The sequence below is a fragment of the Sturnira hondurensis genome, unplaced genomic scaffold, assembly GCF_014824575.4.
Source record: "Sturnira hondurensis isolate 20B ecotype Veracruz unplaced genomic scaffold, ASM1482457v3 Scaffold0013299, whole genome shotgun sequence".
NCBI lineage: Eukaryota > Metazoa > Chordata > Mammalia > Chiroptera > Phyllostomidae > Sturnira > Sturnira hondurensis.
Genome location: NW_028085930.1, coordinates 2137000 through 2160217, shown reverse-complemented (window position 1 = coordinate 2160217; position 23218 = coordinate 2137000). Strand labels below are relative to the sequence as shown.

Genomic DNA, 23218 nt, shown 5'->3' with positions numbered 1-23218 from the left:
TGCAGCCTGTGAGGCTTTAGCTGGATCCTTCTAGATTCAGGGAGCTTGCTGCCTCTCAAGTCAGTCTGCCCCCGAGGGGGTGTTCTCACCCTTGCAAAGTTCTTCCTTTATCCCCTTAAGCTGTCCCTTTGGATCTGTCTCACGTGAAACTTTGACAGTCATGCCTTTCTCCAGCACCAGCAGCTCTATCTACTTCAACTGCTCCTCAAACGGTGTGGTTTAAAGACGGCCTCTCCGTGTGTCCATCTGCCCGCCTCTCCCTCTCTCCCATCTTTCCTTCAACAAAGACTGGTGGGCCAGACACTCTGTATTCACCACCTCCAAGCCTCACAGTTTGGCTGTTAGCCTTTTACAGATGAGGGACCTGAGACTTGGAGAGTTTAAGCAGACCACTCCCAGTCCTACTCGGAGAGAATCAGAGCCTGGAAGGAGTCTGCCCAGGGTCTGCCTGGTCCCGAGCACATGCTCCTCCTTTCACTCTGCACTGCTCCGGGAACCGGAAGACTGAAAACCATACATCTCTTCTCTCCTGCTGCTCATAGGACACATCCGATGGGGGCCTGACCATATGCAATCAGTGCCACAGGGAGCAAAGGCCTCAGGAGGAAAGGGGACGTCAGGAGGCAGCAGAACCCACAGAGACGCAGAAGCGGCTGCTTGGCAGGCAGACAAGGGAACCCAAAGATAGTTAGCCACGAACCCCTGAATCATTTGTGCACCTGGTGGATTTTTGAATTAACAAAAAATAAGAATGGAAAAATGTAAGGGGTAATATAACAAACACTATGTACCCATTGCCCACTCAGTCCTTTGCATGGCACTGCAGGACTTAGAACATGTCCCTCATCCTTCATGTGGGCCTGTCCTCAGCCTGCGGTGGCCTTTTGGAAATGCCATCTGGTTGCCCATCGAGGTGTTGATGGGTCCTCCTGTTGCCTGTGACCACAATGGGGAGAGAGCGCAGGGGAGCAGGATGAGCATACATTTTTGGATTTAACCTTTTTCCAAAAAGTGGATTTGCCCTCAGAAAACACCTGCCTTGACCCTGGTGGGCTCAGGCCAGACTGCAGAGCATAATTTAGCGGCAGCTGCCCAAACTGAACTATCATTTAAAGGGTGGGTGTATATATTTGGAAAGGGGAAAGAAGGAATATGATTTTCCTTTTATAACTATATGACAGCAACTCGTTGAGTAGCTCATCTGAAATGATCTTTAACAAAATACATTTCTATTCTAAAGTCTAGAACTACTTTAAAGGAAGGAAGACGGCAGTACAACATAGAACCTTTCTAATTCCTAACTTCACCTTTCCGTTTCTCCCTTCCCTCTGCTTGCCCAGGAAGAAGGTGCCCAGGTGCCTGGCCCCTGGTCCTGGAGGGTGGGGGAGGGAGAGGCAGCCCTCCAGCTGCAGAGGGTGGAAGCTCTCCATGACAACGGGAGCCATTTCTCACCCAGCTGTTCACAGCCTTCTCCTTTCCACCCCCCCGCTGCCTCCGGAGCTGGAGCCTGATGCCATCCCACTTGTGTGGAGCTTGGGCTGGAGTTAGAACATTTCGCAGAGCAGTGCTTTTTAAATCTGGGCAGAAAAGATTCAAACACTTCTGGAAAAGCCTCCACACTCAGGCAGATCCCACTTTCAGGGAGTCACAACCCACTAGGGGCCTGAGGTGGCCCCAGAATCCTCTTCATTAAGTGGTGAAAACGAGTTGAAGTGTCTTCTGCCCCCGAATTGCCGACAAACAACAGCACGGCCTGTGCCCGTCTCCCTCACCTGAGGGAGACGCTGCAAAGCCAGCAAGGGCTGGGCACCCAAAGACCTCGATCGAGTCTGCTTTGTTGGGGTTTGTCTCCCCATAGAAGTGATCAGAGACTATACCAGTGAAGGCAGTTAAACACGTTATAAAACACATTATAGCCGGTTCCTATCTGACGATACAGAAATACACATACACATTTTGTTTGCAGACCCCCCCCCCTTTTTTTAAATTTCAAATCCTGATGGTTTGGGTTATTTCTTAAATTCCTCCCCTCGTTTCTAACTCTCTCCCCTTTGGCTCCAGCCGGAACCTCTCTCACTCAGATTCCTGCAAAAGCCTTGCAAGCGTTCCTCTGTTTCTGATTTGGCCCACTCTAAACCCATCCAGAAGTTGGCCAGAATGAAGTGTCTCCCTTACTTAGACACCTGTCGGTGAGTAAGAAGAAGGGACCAGCCCTGCCAGCTACTAAAACACACCAGAGAACTAGAGGAATTAAAGTTGCATTGCTCTGAGATAGGAATAAACAGGTCAATGAAGCAGAAGGGTGCCTCCCCCAAAGCCTGCCCCCCCAATCTTTTTATTTGAAATGAGGCTGCAGGCCCATGTGTTCAAGAAAAGCTCTGGTTTTAAAAGAAGCCGCTGTACACACTATGTGTCAGGCTGCCCCTCAGGTACCCAGATGGAAAGTGGAAGTTTGCACAGGCACACGGAGCTGTGTAGCGGTTGCTGAAGGTGTGGTGGGTTGGGGAGGCCTACTCTCCCCTTAGGTGCTGACCCTTCTGGGGAGTCCTTGGGGCAGGTTCTTGCCTCCCCAGAGCATTCCATAATCATTTCAAAAGAAAATTAATTTTAATTCAGTTTAGGTTTTTTTTCCTTTTTATTCTTTAGAATATCAACATATCTTCTTTAAAAGCCTCTGTTTTAGATAACGCACACGTTCCTCCTTTATATTTCCATTCCACTGGAAATGAGGTCCCAGGGAAGAGATGGAGGCAAACCCATCTTTCTTGGCGCGTACCCTTCCCTCACAAGTAGGCTCAGCAGCCCAAAATAGCCTCTGTCATGTTCTTCTTTCAATGCCTGCTTTATTGGAACCGGAGATGATGGAAAAGGGTGGAACCTCTGTCCCAAAGCCTTGGGGCATCTATAAAAAATAAAAACCTTGTATGAGATCTGTCTGCTCAGCCATCCCTCCACACCCACATTCCTCAGGTTGACAGTCCTTGGGCGGCAGAGCTGGGAAGACCTCGGGCCCCTCACACCAAAGCCTTTCTTTTCCTGCTAAGGAAGCCAGGCCCCAGGTGCCCTGGTGACACTCCCAGAGCGAAGGTCAGCTGGCATCAGAACCTTCCCGCCTCCCCCCACTCCCTGACCCCCNAAGGGTGGAACCTCTGTCCCAAAGCCTTGGGGCATCTATAAAAAATAAAAACCTTGTATGAGATCTGTCTGCTCAGCCATCCCTCCACACCCACATTCCTCAGGTTGACAGTCCTTGGGCGGCAGAGCTGGGAAGACCTCGGGCCCCTCACACCAAAGCCTTTCTTTTCCTGCTAAGGAAGCCAGGCCCCAGGTGCCCCGGTGACACTCCCAGGGTGAAGGTCAGCTGGCATCAGAACCTTCCTGCCTCCCCCGACTCCCTGACCCCCAGCCCCACCCTCCTGAAGTGGACAGCGGCCTGAGTCCACTTCTCTGGGACCGGGTGGGTGTTTCCTGCATGTTTGAGATTTTACGGAGGAAATCAAAATAAGGAAACAAAGCCTTTGTGTTCCTTCTGGACTCACATGGGGGCCGGCTGGAGGGATGGAAAGGGGGAGCGGGAGCAGGTCACTTGGCACTTCAACAAAACAACCATTCTGATAAAGCATTTAACAGGGACATTTTTCTATTTAGAGTCAGTGCGATTGAGTAGGAAAGCTGGGTGGAAGCCTGGGGGGCCTCTCTGAGTGGAAGGGGTGCCCCAGGGAGGGTCTTGGGTGGGAGTCTGGACCTGCCAGCAGGGCCATAGAGGAGGTCTCGGTCCTCCCGTCCCTCCTTGGAAGACCCACAGGACAGCGGGCAGGGACGTGGATGGGCAGGGGCTCCAGTCTCTGCCCCCTCCCTGTTGTCTGTGTGACCTTGGGTGAGTCCCCGCTGCTGTGAGCCTCCTTTGCCATGTTTGTAACAGGGGACGATGCTGCAGATGACCCAGCCACCCCGTCCCTCTCTGTGCTCCGGTCTGATTGTGTGGGTCAGGCCTTCATCCCATGTATGTAGAAAAGGGGAGGTGCTCCCCTCAATATTTCGTCATTCTTCCCAAAGCACTTCTCCTTGTAGAAATCCTCTGAGTATATAATTTTTTAAAAAAATTGTTCAAGCATCAACTAAGTCTGCAGTATTTCTAGGAATTGCAGGGTGAGGACTGTGCCCAGTGGCCGTCTGGCCTCTGGCAGGGTCAGCTGCCACACTTTGCATGTGCACAATAGGCTTTGGCTTCTTCATTCCCTAAGCCCCACTAAGCCTTTAGGCTGTTGCGTGTAGCAGGCTTTCACCAAGGGCTGATAAGAAAGGGGGTTGGTTACCCATTGCTCAGAACAGGGCAGAAGTTAAAACTTTTCAGACATCCTCTCCGTGTCTGCTCACGCCCTTGGAGAGTTTCTCCCCGGCTGTCTGTCTCCTCAAACCTCATTTACTGTCCTGTTCCAGGAGCCAATGTTCCTGGACACTTTCCCCAGAACTTCTGAAAACTCCAATTTCCATTACTTTTGATTGCAGAGCGATGATGATGGCTATTCTAGACTGGGCTGTGGGCCTGTACTTTTACATCTGAAAAGAGCCATTACAGATCTAGTCTAAGTAAGAGTTTCCACCCCAGCCCTACACCTTTACTTACCTGCAGTGAGACCAGCAGAGACTCTGGGATTAGTGCTGTCATTGACCCTGGCCAGACCAAGCTCTTACTTAGGTCAGGTCTTCTTTCCCAATAGCCAGAGCAAACCCAAGTGTTAATTCCCACCCAGTCCCGTTAGAACATTTTGCAGAGTAGTTGTGATTATTAGTGCTAATGTAGGTCAACAAATATTTATTGAGCACCTTCTTTATGCCAGGCATGTGCTGGTGACCAGAGATACAGTGGAGAATAAAACGGATAGGCCCTGCCCTCCTGGAGCCGACAGTTGAGTGGGGATCATTACTTCATAAACAATCAAGCAATGGGGAACCAGGATGCAAAGTGCCGTCAAGTCAGCTGGGTGTTTTGTAAGAGTACGACCTAGTCTGGTGTGGGGGCTGGTGAAGGTGGCCAGGGAAGTACATGGAAAGTGTTTAACACGTGGTCAGGACTTAATAAACATGCGTTGTAGTTATCAACCTTGGCCACAGGACTCCGCTTGATTCTACCTTCAGATGGTTGCTGTTGCCACTCACCAATAATAGTTTTGCATAGAGAGGTTCATAATATTTCCAAGGTCACACAGCTGAAATGTGGCGCAGCCATGATTCAGAACTGGGCCTTTCAGATCCACTTCCATTCTCCTAACATTTGCTCTTCCCCCTGCTTCATCCACCGTGGATCGTCCCCATCAGGTGGGCTGTGGGGTGGGATGTAGCTCCACAGCTTTCCCCTTTGCCTGAACCGCTGAAACAAGCCAGCATGGATTGTGGGTTGTGATCATTCCTCCAGTCCTCAGAAATGAAATGCGCTTCTTTTGCAAACCCTGGGGGGGCTCGGCAGTGATACTTCAGCCCAGTTGAGTGCCTGCAGTCTCCCTGTAGAGTGAGCTGTGACTCAAAGGGAACACCTGTCGCCCTCCTTTCCCTTCTCCCGAGCACTTTGGGGTGATCCAGAAAACACAGTTCCATGTGGCTCCAGGCACTCTTCTGGCCTGTTTGGTGAAGTGGGGTCTTTGGCAAGAGTTTCTACGGCGTGCATACAGATGATAATAATAATAGCAAACACTTCATGTGCCAGGTACTATTCTAGCACATTCTGTCCTTTAAACAATCCCGTGAGGTGGATACTGTTATTCACAGGTGAGGAAACTGAGGCACAATTGGGTTGAGCAATGTGCCTGAGGTCGCACACCTAGGAGAGGGGCAAATGCTTTGATTTATGACCTTTTATGAAAGTGCTATATGTAGGAAAAAGGGACAGGAGTCTGGCCCCTCCGCCAGCAGCAGCTTCTGGATGGGTCCTACCCCTTGGGGATGGAGTGGGCCTGCCCTGCTCTGCCATTCGTCCCCTCTCTGCTGTCCAGGGCTTGCTGTCCAGCCTGGCCAGGCTGCTGACCAGGGCAGGGAAAATGCTGCAGCTCTTCAGAGACTGGGGAGAGAGATGTGAAAAGTGGCCTCCTGCCCTCCCAGCTGAATGGGCTCAAGATCCAGAGTTCAGAAGAGTCCCTGAGGAGTCACCCCTCCCCACCTGCAAACCTGTTCACCTCCAGAGCCAGCCAGCCAGACCCGCCTCCGAGGCCAGCTTCACAGCCTCCGCAGAGGAAAATCCCACACCGCCCCAGGCTGCTCATTGCCATGCCCACCTCGTTTCAGGAAGTTTCCCTCTTATTTTTTTGCCCTTGCTCCTTCTCTAAGTCTGATTACTCTTTTAAAATGGAGACTAGGTCACCTCAGGAAAGAGCCCAGACCCTGTTTCTTCTCATTTTGGGGGGTCAAACATAAAAATTACCACATTTTTCATTAATGGTGTTTAATAATTTGAATGTAGTTGATGGAAACAAGTCAAACCAGTCACTTTTGAATGTGCCTCTCTGCCCACCCCCTCTCCATATTCTGACCCACTCCAGGCGTCCCCTGCCAACTGCTGGACTGGAGAGNGGAGACTAGGTCACCTCAGGAAAGAGCCCAGACCCTGTTTCTTCTCATTTTGGGGGGTCAAACGTAAAAATTACCACATTTTTCATTAATGGTGTTTAATAATTTGAATGTAGTTGATGGAAACAAGTCAAACCAGTCACTTTTGAATGTGCCTCTCTGCCCACCCCCTCTCCGTATTCTGACCCACTCCAGGCGTCCCCTGCCAACTGCTGGACGGGAGAGTCTCCCTCAGGCTGAGTAAGCCTGCTCTTCCCCAGTGCCACTTCCATTTCCAAAGTGGTGAGATTTCACACTGCTTGGTGGCCAAAGCCAGGCCGGGCCAAAGCAGTGCAAGGAGCCGTCTGCCTTGGAGTGGCCTCGCCATCTGGTGTGTGCGCGTGCTCAAGGCACACTCCAGGCAGCCAGGGGTGGCGGCAGGTGCTCCTGTGGGCTGGGGCCACCCAGGGCGGTGATTTGTTCAGCTTTTATAATGTGTGTAAAACCTTTTAATGTGTTGCCAACGTTAAAATATCAGTCTTGCATAAAAATCCAGGTTCCTAGCTACTCTTTCAAAATGCAGACTATCTGGCTGCCCCGTGACAGAGGTGCCCCTGCTGCAGCCTTAACTGGTGCGGGGGAGGGGGAGCGGTGGTCTCCTGTTAGCCACAGGCCCCGCCTTTTCCTGTTGCTCTACCTGCCCTCCCTCTCTCACGATGGAGGGCCTGGCCTGTGTCCTTTTGCTTCCCGAGTCCCCCTTTCTGCTGCTGCAGGGTAGAGCCGTTGAGATGTGGTCAGCCAGGACCTGGGGGGCTATGGTGTAGCCACAGGCATCCCTGACAGGAAGCATCCACCCAACAGGCAGGGGCTGCTGCTGCTGAAGGACCCTTGCCTCTGGCATCCAGGCCTTCCCTCTGCTCTCCTTCGCCACCTCTGTTTCTCTCCCAGGCCACTGACCAAAGGGCACTGGTTTGGATCCATGAGACAGGGAGCCCTGGTCTGGGACAGCCTTGTGGGACAACGCATGAAGTTGTGTTCTGGTTAGCTCCACACAGCCCGCTCAGGAGAAAGGTCATACGAGAGGGTTTGCTTTGTTGCCATCTAGAGACTTTGGAGTAGGGTGGGGTGTCACTGGGCCCCAGGAGCAGCAGGGTGCTCAGTGTTTGGGAGCGTAGGTGGCAGGAAAGGAGCCCCTTGCTGTCACCTACTCCTCTGGCTGGGTTGGTGCCCATGTGTCTGGTGGGAATCCTCACATGGCATCTCCCTGAGGAGAGGCACCAACTCACTCCTCTGGCCTCCGTGTGGCCCACGGGCATAGCACCCCCGCCACCTCTCCCCTGCCTTTCTCCCAAGCCAGACGCCTGCCCAGTTTTCCATGCCAACCCTGCATTTTGGAAATGCAGACAGCAGCCACATGGAACGTCTCTGCGCAGAAAGTTGTCCCAGGGCTCTAGGGGGACCCTGAGATAACGAAGAGGAGGTCCAGCCCTCTGTGCCCTCTGCCCCACCTAGCAGGGAAATTGTGACAGGAACACAACTCCCTGCTCCTTGAGTGGGGGGGAAGGGAAAGGGGCATGCTCCCAGGAGAGGCAGAAGCTTGTGGTCACTTGCAGATGGAGATGTGTAGCCTTGGACAAGCCACAGAGCCTCTGTGACCTCAGGGCCCCTCATCACTAACAGAGAGTAAACAGTAGCGCCTCCACGGTGAGGTGGCTGAGAGCAGCCAAAGGGAGCAGCGGCTGCAGAGCCCCCTGGGCTGCCACCTGCCGTCCACAGACACAAGCAAGGTGGCTCGGTGGGAGGAGTCCTGGAGAGGTAGGACAGGGCCCAGGAAGGAGAAGGAAGGATAACTTCCAGAAGCTGGGTTTAAGAAAGGCTTCCTGGGGAAGACAGGGAAGCCACTCCTTACAGAGGGGGTGTTTTCACCAGCAGAGGAAACACAGCGCAGGCAGAGAACATTCGTTGGCAGACTTCGAGGTGCTCTGCCCGGGGCTGGAGCCCTGACAAGTCAAGTGCCACCCCCGTACTTAAGGATGCTGTATGAGGAATAAGCGGGGGCAGAAGCTGCACCAGAGAGTAGGGGTGCCTGCGTGCCCTGTCAGCAAGGAGAGCTCCAGGCACCCGAGGGTGGTTTTTCCAGGAGGCACAGTGTGTGTGCTCAGGGACTGTTTGAGAGACAACGGAGCTGGCATGGAAGGAGGGCGGTGCTGATGGAGGTGGCCTGGGCAGAGATCAGAGCCTAGCCACAGAGGCTTCGGCAGTTGCTAGGCCTTGGCCTCAGATTTGAGTAAAGGGATGCTTGAGCCTCTGCAGGAGAAATAGACAGAGAATGCCAGGCCAAAAGGTGGGAAAGGGGCTCTGGAGGCCAGGGGGCAGTGGGCGCTGCGGGCTGAGTCCAGTTTATGAGGGATGGGGCCTAAGCAGCCCAAAGAGGTACAGTGAGGACACGGACTCACAGGGGCCTCCCCTTGGTGGGGGCTTAGGGGGCAGCTGAATCTGAATTGGAGGGGCCTGCCAGGCTTCGGGGAGTGAGAGGACCCTCCTTTGGGGGAATCCCAGAGCGTCCTGAAGCTGGCCTTCCCTGATGGCGTGACCACCAGCATGACTTTCCAGTGAACATGCAGATTTCTGTCTAAGACTGAGAAGTTCTGTGTAACTACAAGTGAGACTTTCCCAGCCCTAGGAAAATATTAATAGCCCCCCAGGACTGAAAATAAAAATTTAAACATAAAGTGACTTCCTCCTTTCTGCCCCTAGCTGCCACTCCAGGAAGCTGTGAGCCAGGCTGTGACAGAGGGGAGATGGTGAGCCCTGCCTCTGACCCCTGGGTTGAGAACATCCTTGTTCTCAGTGGTTGGGCATGGGAACACTCTGGGAGCCTAGGGTGGAAGCTCTGTGACCAAGAGGGTCAAGTGGCCAGGTGGCAGCATCCCCAGGACTCAGGGATGCTGGCGGGACACGTCGTTCTGAAGGGTTGTGTGGACCCTGAGACACTGGGGCCCTCGTTGGTCCCTTGGTTCTGAGACCCATGGGCTGCCCTGAACTAGCTGGGTGGTGAGCAGGGCAGAATTTTAGTTTTCAGTTTCCTCTCCCTCTCCCTCCCCCTCCCCCTCCCCCTCTCCCTGCTGGCAAAATGGGGACATTAAATTCCACTGCACACATTCTTGCCTTCAGGCCTCTGGGGCTGTGCCACACCCTGTGTGACCTTCCTGCTCCCACCTGACTCTGTAGCCTTTTTCCATTTGCTTCCCCTGGCCTCTGAGCTTCTGGAACACTTAGAGAGTTTGTCCTGTGCAGGTTATCCAGCCTCCGCTGGTCATTTCTTGCTGGTTAACCTCACTGTGGTCATCAGAAGGTCATGGAGTCCATGGATGGGGCAGCTCTCCAGTCAGCGGCCATTGTGCTCCTGCAGGCCCGTGTGGAGGGCAGGGTCGGAGGGCCTCCTGGGCACATGGGGCCTCTGTGCTCTCCCCTGCCTCGCCCTGTAGCCCGGCACTGGTTCCTGCATTATTCAGGGCTGTGAAGCAGCCACCGTGTGTCAGGCACTGTACTTGGTACTAAAGATGCAACCAGGAAGATCCCTAGTTGTCTAGGAGCCAAAAGGAGCCTCCTTCCCACTCTCCTTGCCACCACCAGCCTGCTACACTTGGTGCCTCCTGGGTTTTTCACACCGCACTGTTTTATATCTTTGCAGTTTGTTCCTTGCCTTGGATAGCTTCTCTCTTATTGTCCACCTATGTGGCCTCCAGGATGCCATTTTGGCATCCTCTTTACCAGGAAGCCTTCTGCAGTGGCCCCAGGCTGGGTAAGAGGCCTCTCACTCCTCTGTGCCCCCACAGAACTTAGCTCTGTGTGCTGTCACCCTCTCTCGGTCTGCTCCCTCCCACACCACACACACCATGAGCCTGAAGGCCAGCGGCCTGCGCTCACTCAGCCTGCTCTCCCCAGCTCCCAGGACCAGGCACACTGTATGTGCTCTGGAAGCACTTACTGGGTGTGCAAGGCTTCGGCAGTGTGAGCATGTGTGTATTGCAAATTTGGTGGCTTGTCCAGTTTGCTCTTCCTGCATCATAAAACTGGGCCCTTTCAGGTGTCATGTGTCCTGTTTTTTCCTTTCAAGGAGGCAGCCAGAGAGGGGATGGGTTTTACAATGGAGAGCACTTTCAGATTTAAGGACCAGAGAGGGAAACCATAGTTTATGCTGAATTCCCAGTATGTTGGTATCTTTTTGCACTCTACTCAGTGAACAAGCATCTCCTGAATTCTTGGGGAAATGTCTTTGAGGAGCTTAAATCTCTCCCATCATTCAGCCAGCAATCATATGGGGGCTTGCTGTCCCATGGCATTGCTGTGAGGGGGGACAGTAGCAGGCTGAGTGGTGATGCTGCCCCCCAAGGTGGGATGGGGGAGCTGGGACCAGGCTGCACGTGGCATGAGAGGAAGGTGTGGTGATGGGCTGAGCTGAGCTGTCACCTGTGGAACCTGCCAGTTTGCAGGCGTGAACTCAGGAAGGAGAGCAGGGAGGGCTTCCTGGAGGACAGGGGACTTGGAAGGATGCTGATGCTTACTGAGCACTCACTATGGGCCACATGCTGAGCCAAGCAAATAAATGTGTTGCTTTTCACAACCATCATGAAGCAAATGCTGCCACTGTCCCCACTTTTACAGAAGAGGCAACCAAGGTATAGAGGTCAAGAACTTGCCTAAGGTTGTAGGTCATCTGAGTCTGTAGCCTAAGCTCTTTGGTAAAGGGTTCCAGGTGGGAAGCTAGCCCCAAGCTGGGGAAGGAGCAGCCTATGTGTAGGACTGCAAGGAGACAGGATGGGGCTGGGGCAGCGGCCAGCACAGTGGAGAGGCTTCCACATGCAGGTGCTGGGAAAAGAGGGTGTCAAAGCCACCTGGTGCTCCCACAATGCAGGCAGCTGCCTGATGCCCCCAGCTTCCTCCCTGGTCCTCGGTGCAGGAGGCCACCTGGCAGTATGATACCTGTGTCCTGTTTGTAGACTTTGTCCCTGTGGGGATGAAGGGCATCTCTGCTTTCAGTGACTAGTATTTGCCTTGGGTGCCTCTCAGGCACTGACATCTTTAGCTGCTCCTCCCACAGGGACCTGTGGCCTGGGGGCCTCTCTGACTGTCTCACCACCTCCCTGGCTCACTGCTGACCTTTCCACTGAAACTCCTGGTTCTGCTGCCTGGACTGACCCCACACCCACCTGGCCTCTGGCAGCCTCCACAGAATGCCCAACATGATGGGCTGGCCCTGGGCTCTGGAGCCACACTATGTGGTTCCAGGTCCCTGCAATGCCTGCACGACCCTAGAAAAGTCGTTTTACTCCTTCATGTCTCATTTCCTTCAACTGTAAACTGGGGATAATCAAAGTCACACCTCACAGGGCTGGTGGAAGATTTAAATGAGTGAATTTTGTAAAATCTTTCAATAGCATCAGGCACATTGCTACATTAAGTGTTGGTATTGATTTTAACATGATCACTCTTACAATTCTTGCACCAGGTGGTTTCTGAGCACCTGCTCTGGGACTCAGTGCTGGGTGTAGATGCCAAGCTCCAGGCCCTGTCCAGGAGGCACTTTCACACTAATGGGAAGACCAGTGTTAACAACTGTGGTAGAAGGAAGCACGAGGTACTTGGAGGCTGTGAGTAAACCCAAGGGCATTGTGTCCCACATCTGGGTAACTTCAGGCATTGGCCTTTGCCTGGATCTCTGGACCCAGTCTGACCTTTTCTGCCAGCAGTTCAGGTGTGATGTGTGATCCCAGCAGAGGAGTTTGGATTTGATGCAGTAGAAAAGCAGGGGCTGATGCACTAACAGAAGACTTAGGTAATACAGTCTGTTAGCCAACAGGAGACCTGGTTATCTCCAGAGTGCGCAGTGACATGCTGGGCTCGCATTGGCAAAGAGACCAAAGGGCTGGAGCTAAGTCTCGAGGAGGAGAGAGTGAAGCCTTGTGGGTTATCTCCAGATGTAATCAGGAAGGCTACCTACCCCTAAAGGTCCTGAGCTCTTCCCATGGAACAGGATGGCTACCAGGTGGGATGTTTTGAAGGGGACCAGATGAGTTGTTGTGTAGATCTGGGTTGGCAAACAAATTTCCTCTCTGGACCAATCAGTCATCCAGTTCTGGCTGCCAAGGGTGCTGTGTGAAAAGGGTTCTAAGACTGAGCAGGAAAGAGGACTGTGATCAATTAGTGATGTCTGCCATGGCTGTGGGAGGGGCTGAACCCATGTCACAGACTCGCCATCTAGAGCCAATGGTGTTGAACATCCTTTACAGCATAAAATAACACACAAAGTTGGGTGGGTGGTTAAGTCTTAATAATGAAGTGTGATGAGGGCACTGGTAGCTTCCTGAAAGGGTTGCGTAGTGCAGTGGCCGTGCTGGCTTTGGATCAGCAAGAGTGTGAGGCAAAGGGCTAGAGCAAAGTCTTGGGGAAGGGATAGTGAAGTCCTAAGGGAGGCCAAGTCGCCTGGACCCTGGCAGGGCCACACACCATTTAGGTGGCAAATCAGCAGCCCTGGGGAAGCTGCCCATTTCTGGGAATTGTGCAGAGGGGAAGGGCAGCTCTTGGAATTCAGAGCCATTTCCTCTACATGGGTTGGGTCACTCCCCCCACTGTGCCCTCATCCCCCCCCCCACCCCGAGCTGGGCACACCCAGATATCAGAGAGGTGAAATTAGCTTCCCAGGGCTGATTCAGCTCAATGTGACTAGAAGTCCATTCACTCCCCCAAGAGCTCTGTTAATAGAGAATATGTCCCCCTCTTCTAGCCTTATTTACCCAAACAACTTGTAGTTCAAACAACTTGTAGTTCAAACAACTTGATGGGGTTCAGGAGAATCTTCAAAAGGATTAGTATAGAAATAGAGAAGCAAAAGCTGTACAAACTAAACCTTCCATAAAGGCGGCAGCATCCCTGGGAGAGGCTCTGAGTTGGCCACTGCCCCAGCTTTGAGTCTGTGTCCTAGAGTCAGGGCCAGGGAAGCAGGTGCAAAGATAACCCTATGGGTCAGTGAGTCACAATGACAATCAAAGCAAAGTCCTGTGATGCTGCAAAGTTAATTGCCAAAAGAATTCAAGGCAGTGTGATGTGATGGTTCCAAGCATGACCTTTGGTGTCCAACCAAGCCACCGCAGACATCACTAAATGGTGGCGATGCTACTGCTCGGTGGCCTCTCCCAGGTACCATCTGTTCTGGCCAGGACTGTCTGACACTGCTTAGGAAGCAGTGGTGGCTGTGGAGATGCAGCACACAGAGAGGCCAGGACGCCCATGGATCTTTGGCAATGTCTACAGCTGAAGCCATTTCTTTCACATGCCCACCTAGAAAAATGGGCAGTGTTTGGGGGTATTCTTTTGGGAAGTAACATCTGTAGAAGCCCTAGAAGCTGGGAACCTTGGAAGAAGGGGAAAACTTGGTGATATAACTGAGAGGTTTTCTTAGGCTCCACCAAGAAAGAAATGCCAGTCAGCCATAAAATAGGCAATAAAGAGCTTTATTGGGGTTTGCGCACCCCGGTGAGATTCTCCTGGTCTGCAGGATGAGGCCGGGAGAAGTCACACCCAAGCAGGGAATGTAGTGGGGTTTTATTTTCGTTGGCTCCCTGTGGGAGCTGGGGATTGGTGCCCTCTGAACAAAGAAGCAATACAGCATTGGTGGTCTCTTCCTCGGACTCAGGTTACTGTGAGGATGTCCGTCTTGGCAAAGTCCAGCTGGAGCTTCCTCCTATCCCCACCCACCCTAACAATAACCACTGAGGACTGCCATGTGCTGAGAGCCCACAGCTGTCCTAGGCATTATATCTGACATGGTATCGAGTCATCCGGCAGCCCTAGGTACTCTTAGGGCTGTGGATGGGGCAGGGAAATGGTCTGAATCACTGGCATCTACCACATTGGAGAAAGACCAGGTACAACTGCTTTGCATGTCACTGCATATATGCCCTTGCTGGGGAGCCCCCCAGTTTTTTTCTTAAACTGGGACCTTACACATTCTTGAGCACCCTGTTTTCCTGTTTTATAAATGGGGGAACTGAGTCTCCTGGAAATTAAGAAACTTGCTTTAGGTCATACAAGGGGTCTGTATGGGGGCTTGAGTGAACTCCAGCAACCAGGTTGCAGAGTTGAAGGCTGTTCTTCTGCCCAGTCTTTCCCCCCGAAGATCCAACGGGGGCTTTGCACCAGACTGCTCTCTGGAGGTCTGGGGCCCCCACCCCTCCTCCAGGCACACTTGGAAATTGCTGGGTGAGGCAATTATTCTGGGGTCATCCTAGAGACGTGAGCCTGCCTATGAGAAGAACAGGCACCACCCTCTGCTTCCTGGCCCGAGGGAGGATGAGTGGGTAGAAGGTTGCTTCAGGGCAGTGTGGAGTCATTGAACAGACCTTGAACACAGATTGGGCCCTGCCCAGTCCTCTGAGAGGCAAGGACATGAGGAGGCATGGCTCTTGTCTTCGTAGAACTTCCAAGACACTCAGGGTTGGTGAATCTGCCACTCAGGAAACAACTTCACATTATGCAAGATGGTGCTAACCATGGGGAGAGAAAGGAGCAAAGGCCAGGCAGCAGCCTCGAACACTTATTTCTTGGCTTAAAGATGCTTGAAGTTTTCACAGACACATTATCAGAGTTGTCGAGGCAGTGGTATTGCCTTTTAGGAAGAAGTTCCCAGTGGAAGCAAGGGTTTGGGTTGCCTGTGTGCTGGGAGGGGCTCTTGAGAGGTGGTTGCCATGGGAGCCAGCACCCATCTGCCAAGTGGCTGCCGTTCCAGAAGTTGGTTTCTGAGTGGAGGGGGCTGCTTGGAACCTCATAGCCATTTCCCATGGAAACAATGTTCTAAATGATGGGTGATGTTCCCACACAGGCTTATTTAATCTGGCTGCAATGGGGCTGAGATGGCGGGAAAGGGGAGGAGGCAGGAGGCTTGGAATGGGGACCCTCAGAGCAGAGGAACCATGGGAAAATCCTCTCTCCCTCTCTCTTGCTCTCTCTCACACCACACACACACACACACACACACACACACACACACACACAGTGAGGCTCGAGAACAAAATCTGAACTCCTCTCAGCTGGGTGAGTTTCAGACATTTAAATTATATGCTTGGGTAATTCTGCAAAATATGATTTTCTAACCAACCCCATCTCACAAATAAGAAACTGAGGCTGTGAATGGGAATGCACTCAAAATCAGTCAGCTGTTTTGGAGGAGAGAATCTAGCATGGAAAATTGGTGGGGAAATTTAAGGAGAACTTTGGGTCCACCTTATACCACCAACCTCCCACCTCAAAGGGGCCATCCATGACACCCCTCAATGGTAAAGAATGAACATTTTATTTTTTATAATTTTTTTATTTCTTAGGTAGTAGTTTAGCAATAAAAATCAGTGAAAACAATAGTCTTTAATATATTCTCCAGTGGGAGAAATTCTGACACATGAAGCAGCACCAGAAAATGTATTGAGTTAAAAACATTCATGTATTTGAAGCAAATATATGCTTGAGGTGATACAAATATAATTTAATTATTTGTATATAAATCTTACTTTGGACTGTCACTCCGTTCACAATTTGCCATTAACAAATGGTTTTTTAATTTATTTTTATTTTTGATTTTAGAAAGGGGAAGGGAGGGAAGAAGAGAGAGAGAAGCATCGATCTGAGATAGAAACCGGTTGCCTTCCACACATGCCCCAAATGGGAATTGAACTGGCAACCTTTCAGTTTATAGTACAGTGCCCAACCCACTGAACCCACACTGGCCAGAGCATTAGCAAATTATTTTAGTGAATTCAATTCATATGCATTTGTCTAAACTCCTCTTAATTCAGTTTCCTACGTATATCATTTTACCATTTCTGACATTGAACAAAGTGAAAATCAATATGTTTAATGACACTACAATTCTTTCAAAACTATTTTCCAAAAAAAATAAGATAGTGATAAATTAATTACCCTGTCTAAATATCCTAAATTTATAGTAAAAGGTCAGCAATACCTATTATTAGCATTTTAATAACTGGGGAGATAAATGAGAACAGCTGCTACAGGCAGGTCTCGGAGGTACTGCAGCCAGACCACCACAATAGCGTGAGGGTTGCAGGAAAGTGAGTTGTAATATTTTTGCCAGTGTAGGGTATTGCCTTCAATTTGTAAAAATCACAACATCTGTGAAGTGCAGTGAAACAGGGTCTGCATGGCCCTGTCTGGGTAGCTCAGTTGGTTAGAGTGTCATCCCAATATGCAAAAATTGCAGGTTCAATCCACAGTCAGGGAACATACAAGAAGCAACCCATGAATGTATAAATAAGTGGAACAACACATCTATGTTTCTCTCTCTCTCTCCCTTTCTCTCTCAAATGAATAAATTGAAAAAATAAAAAGTCAAACAAGGTATGCCTATAGTAAATTATTTTTTTATGAAGCAGAATAAGAATCATTGAATATTTTAACATCCTAACATTAAAGCTATGACTCGCTCGTTGCACATATTGTACCTTAGACTCTATTCTAACTTTAAAACTTTTTAATACTTTTTTAGTTTTCAATTACAGTTGACATGCAATATTATATTAGTTTTGCCCTAGTGATTAGGCATTATATAACTTACTAAGTGATCATCTCAATAAATTTCATACCCATTTGACACTATACAAACTTATTAGAATATTATTGTCTATATTCCCTATGCTGTATTTTATATCCCCATGCCTATTCTGTAACTATCAATTTGCACTTCTAAATTCCTTCACCTTCTCCACCCAGTTCCCCAACCCTCTCCCATCTGGCAACCATCAGAATGTTTTCCATATCTATGTGTCTGTTTCTCTTCTGCTTGTTTATTTATTTATTTTATTTTTTAGATTCAGTTGTTGGTAGATATGTATCTGTTGCCATTTTATTCTTCATATTTTAATTTTTTCTTCTTCTTCTTAAAGAAGACGCTTTAATAGTTTATGTAATACTGGTTTGGTGATGAAGAAATCTTTTAGTTTTTTTCTTGTCTGGGAAACTCTTTATATGTCCTTTGACTCTTAACAATAGCTTTGCTGGGTGGGATAATATTGGTTGTAGGTCATTGCTTTTTATCACTCTGAATATTTCTTGTTACTCCCTTCTGGCCTGCAAAGTCGCTGTTGAGAAATTAGCTGACTTGTCTTATGGGAACTCCCTTGTAGGTAACTGACTGCTTTTCTCTTGCTGCTTTTAAGATTCTCTCTTTGTCTTTAACTTTTGAATTTTAATTATGATGCAGCTTAGTGTGGGTCTCTTTGGGTTTGTCTTGTTTTGGATTCTGTGCTTCCTGGACTTAGTGTCTATTTCCTTTACCAGGCCAGAGAAGTTTTCTGTCATTAATTTTTCAAATAGGTTTTCAATTTCTTGCTCTCTCTCATCTCCTTCCAGCATCCCCATGATTTGAATGCTGGTACACTTGAAGGTTTCCCAGAGGCTCCTTACAATGTACTCATTTGGGGGGATTTTTTCTCTTGTTGTTCTGATTGGATGTGTTTTTTGCTTCCTTATATTCCAAATTCTGATTTGATTCTTGGCTTCATCTAGTCTACTGTTGATTCCCTGTTGCCAGCTCTGTGGTTGAGGAGGGGCTCAGAAAAGGGACAATGGCCTCTGCCAGCACTTTTGTCTGGCAGAAAGCTGCCCTCCCAGCTCTCTCCCTGTTGCCAGACAATTCACTTTCTCCTGTATGTCCCGTGTTCCTTTCAAGCTACTGCCCTAGTGCTGGAGCTCAGAGGGAGTGAGTCTGGGTAAGTCCATGTGTGAGCCTTTTAGGAGGAATGCCTGACACTCCAGAAGTCCTCTGTCTTACTCAGCCACAAGCCCTGCTGGTTTCTACAGCCAGATATTATGGGGACTTCTCTTCCTGGCACTAGAGCCCTGGTGTGGGGCTTGGACCCCTCACTCCACAAGGGGGACCTCTGCAGTTAAAATATCCCAATTTTTATCCACCACATGTGGGTGTGGGACCAACCTGTTCAGCATTTTCACCCCTCCTACCAGTCTCTGGCCTCTTTAAATCCCTAGTTGTGGGACTTCCATGCAGCTAGATATCATGTGGTTCTGAATGATGGTTGTTCTGTAGTTTAGTAGTGATTTTGATGTAGTTGTGGGAAGATTTGAGTACCACATTTACCTATGCTGCCATCTTGACTAGAAGTCAAGAACCAATATTCTAGAGTGATCTCCAACATGCTGTCTAGTTGAATAGACTGTGAATATAAACATTTCACTCCTCAACTACCAATCAACTTTCTAACCTGTGGTGATTTTTTGACATAGTCTGTGGTGACTTTTAAAAAATCTTTCTCTGTGCACAGGAGACCAGCCTATTTTGTAGGAGTGTAGTATGCACTACATTCTTTGGCGTTTTGACTGCCCTCCCCATTTACAAAGACATCATTTAGTCAGGGAGTGTTGGGGAGAGGTTGAGGACTGGAAATACATGTTCATCAGAAGATCTAGCTGAGAGTGGTATGAATTGAGGAAGTTTTCTGGGCTCCTTCTCTCATCCTGGCAATGCCTTATATTTTTCCTGGGCTCACAACTTGTTCCAGAAAGATCTTATTGGTGTGACTGGTTCAACTTGGTAGAGGGAGGGAGACAGTCCTAATCCCTGGCTGGGGGGGTTGCTCCTTAGAGGCCAGGCCTGTGGCCCGCAGGTGGTCTGACGGTTATTCGGAAGTGCCAGGGTTGAGCTTCCAGTTCCTTTAGCAAGCATCTGCTCCATGCTGGTGCTGTGCCAGGCTTTGTGGTACAGACAGGGGCCAGATACACTCTCTGCCCTTTGGTGCAGAATACATGTGTAGATTTTGGGTGTGACGGTGGCCTCTGCACCAGCAGCTCTGGGTCTCCATCCCAGGGTACAGGGAGTGCCTCTCAGGGGAATGCAATTCCAGGGCTCAGGCCTGACCTGTGAAGAGGTGTTTGCTCTGTCTGCAGCCTCAGGGCTGTGCGGAGGACTCAGTGTGAGCAAAGGGCACACTGGAAGAACACAAAGTTGGCTGGAGGAGAGAGCAGAGTATGAGAGGCTGCAGCACAGGTACTGCCCAGTGGAGAGGTCAGTAATGGCAGGCGATGCTGGAGCCCAGACTCGACCCATCAGCTGTGGGCAGCACTGAAGGGTTTTTCACCACAAGGGATCCAGTCCAGTTTTGGTCCAACCCTGTTCCATACAGTTTGAGTTGGGAAGGAACCCTCAGCTGGCTCCCTGTGGTCTCTGGGAACTCAACCCCCGAGCACTGGGCACCATGGGAGAAGGGGGCCCTCATCTGACTGCTCTCTGCTGGCCTCCTTGCATGACAAGCGGAGGACAGTTTTTAGCAAGTCCCCAGGTGATTCTGTTGTGGGTGGTCTGAGCGCTGACTCAAAGGTTCAGTTCATGTGGTCTATCACATTTACTAGTGCATTTCTTATCCTGTTTTATTTTGAGAAGAAAATCAAGAGAAACAATTTTCATTCCCAATACCTTCCCACCCACTTAGTATGTTTTGTTCATGTTGCTGCCAGCAGTGAGTGGAAGGGAGCTTTCAAAACAGCCTCCTTCACGGATAAGCACGTTTGCCCTTGCTCAGTGTCACCATTCACCCCAAGTCAGGACAGCAGCTGAGGAGGGACTGTGAGGAGCTGACACCACTGTCCCCCAACCTGAAAGGTAAAGGAAAGAGGGAGCTGGCTCTCTCCCACCTTTCCCCAAGTCTGTCTCCCTCCAACTCCTCAGTGGCCCCTTGACCCTCCTTCTCCATCACGTGGGAGAACTCAGTGCACTGATGCGTCAGCCTACCCTACCTTTGTGGAGAGACTAGGAACCGAATCCTAGGCTACAGCTGGCCCCTGCTCCCTCTATCCTGTACCAAAGGAGCTTAAATCCCCTCTTGCAAGAGAGAGAATCAGGCATTTTAAGGTGGCCTGAACATTTGGTTTTTTTTGGGAACATTTTAATATTGTTAGGCTTTTCTGGTGTACAAACATAAGACATGCTTCTTACAGAAAATAGAAAACTAAGAAAGTGCTCTGAAATCTGCATTGGAGACAGTCACCTGCCAGTCCTCTCTCTGCCTGGACCCACACCTAGATGTGTGTGTTCACAGACACGTAGTTTCATGGACATGCAGTCATGGGTACTTAATGTAAATCATTTATTTTTCAATTACAGTTGACACACAATATTATGTTAGTTTCCGTTGTGGTTAGACATGATATAATTTACTAAGTGATTATTCCAATACATCTCATATCCACCTGACACCATATATAGTTTATTAGAGTATTATTGACTGTATTTCCTATGCTGTACTTGCATATTATTCTATTGTGTGGATAACTTTTTCTTTAACTTACCCCTCCCAACCTTTAAGTTATTTTCTTATTTTTTCCCAATTCTTAACATCTTTTATGCTTGTCAGCCTATCAGCTTAGAATAAATTTTCACATGTTGGTATAGCTGCAAGACAGGGTATGTCCATTTGAAACTTCGATATGTTTATACAAGTGCAGTCTCGGTCCAGCAGACACAGTCTTGGTCTGTGGACAGATTTGCACTTTCACCCTTCCTTCCCCACGCTGCAGGGAAATCCTGAATGTCAACATCAAGCTTCAGTAACTGCGGAAGATTACACAACGACTCTCGCCTGGAACCCCATGCAAATCAGTGTGGCCACATAGCCCACATTTGTGTCCAACACCCTTTCTGTTGAAATGTAGACCGGAGCACTCTTCTGGGGCTGGAAATAACTGCACAGAGCCTGCCCTTTAATCTGCGAGGCAAGGGAACCATGGCTCGGAGAGGTCAGCGGCCTTCCCAGACCGTAGTAATGCACTCGGGCACCCAGTCCAGTGTCCCCCCAAGGCCACTACCTCCTTGCACTCTGCTATGCGTCCTTAAATTTCCTGGTCACACATTCACTGTGCCTTTGCCTCTCCCAACTTGCACATACACTGGGGAGGATGAAGCCTTCACCTCCTCAGCTGAGGGTCAGTGCTCATGCGACCCAGGAAGTGGTGTTGCTTCTCTCTGGCAGGGCCCACAGTTGGCAGTGCAGGTCCCTGGCAACAGCCCTCAGATTGTTCTTTAGGTGACTGTCCCCTCGCCCCTACCAGTGTTTAACATTTGGTCTGTCACCCCCCTCCTCCTGGAGCCAGTGGGCTCCCTTTTTGGTTTATCTCTGTTTTTCTGAGTGCTTCTTCCCTGCCCCCTGCCTGCCTCTCCTTGTCACTTTGTGACACTATTTCCAAAGGTCACTCCTTATTTCTGTTGCCTCTTCACAATCATTCCTCAGCTGTTACAGCCCAATTATTCTCCGTATCCTGGCCCCATATTTCTAGCTCCCTCCTAGTCACCTTAACCCAAGGTCTCTCAACTTTGGCAGTATTGACATTTTAACATGGACAACTCTATGTCATGGGGGGCTGCCCTGTGCATTATAGGATGTTTAGCAGCACTCTTGGCCTTTGCTGGCTGGATGCCAGTAACACCCACTTGGTTTTGACAACCAAAAAATATTTCCAGACATCACGCATGTCCCAGGGTGGAGGGGAGAATTTCCCCTGGTTGAGAACTCTTGCCTTAGCAGGGCTGCATGTCATTAAAACAAAGCCAAGCCCTGCTCCTCCCCTCCCCAACTAGAACAGGGTTGACCAGATGCCACGAGATTCTAGCATGACTTTGTGCATAATAAAACTCAAGAAGACCGAGGGACAGGAGCCAGGATGACAGAATTCTGAGATTTGGAGGGGGCCCCTGAGACTCTGAGCTCAGGTGTGCTAAGCTGTTGGGGCCCTCTTTCCCTCTAAGCAAAGACAGCCTCAAACCCTTTTAGCACGGCAGTCCAGTGGAGCAGAGTTGGTGTGAAAGGGGACCCTCTGTGCTATCCCCGCTCAGACTAACGACCTCCCAGGTATGGGGTGCAGGTTCGTGGTGGGAAAGCTGCTTTGACATGGCTTTTGGCTGTACTTATTAAAGATCACATGGCATCTGGTAGTACTGTTTCCCCAAGATGAGGCTGGGCACAAAGCTGGTATTCAGCGAATGATCGAATAAATCATTTTAACATGATTGGCTTGGGATGGTGGGACCAGGGGTGACATTTTAATTTTCTTCTGCAGTTTTTTATTTTCAGAACTTTCTATAATTGGGAGCGGTTATCATGCTATAAAAAGGCAAGAGAAGCCACGAATATTTACCCCTAGGTCAGAGAGGAAAAGGTTCCTGCCTCATTCCACCTGTCTTGCCTCCCCAGGTCTGACCCACCAGCAACATGGCAAGCAGCGCCGTCCCCAGTGACAACCTCCCCACGTACAAGCTGGTGGTGGTGGGGGATGGGGGTGTGGGCAAGAGTGCCCTCACCATCCAGTTTTTCCAGAAGATCTTTGTGCCTGACTACGACCCCACCATCGAAGACTCCTACCTGAAACACACAGAGATTGACAATCAGTGGGCCATCTTGGACGGTGAGACCTGGCGACAGCCCTTGCGGGGGTGGAGGCGGTCGGTGCAGAGGGTCAGGGACGGCCGACAGGCTTTGGTGGGGCGTGATGGTTTTCTGCAAGTTGCCCTTAGGAAACAATTGGTATTACGAGACATTTGGTTCAAGGCCATATATGGTTTCCAAGGTGAATTCTGAACAGCTTTGTGGAAACCAAAATGTGT

The 23218-nt window shown here is 50.0% G+C and overlaps 1 protein-coding gene across 3 annotated transcripts in view; it reads left to right on the top strand.

The window, feature by feature from the left end:
- Positions 1-23218, top strand: part of MRAS (muscle RAS oncogene homolog) — a 57397-nt gene that overhangs the window by 4769 nt on the left and 29410 nt on the right. For all 3 annotated transcript variants that reach the window (XM_037061199.1, XM_037061198.1, XM_037061200.1), the window contains exon 2: positions 22809-23019. In XM_037061199.1, coding sequence (XP_036917094.1) covers positions 22827-23019 — 193 coding nt within the window. In that variant the 5' untranslated portion in view covers positions 22809-22826. The remainder of the gene's footprint in view (positions 1-22808; positions 23020-23218) is intronic.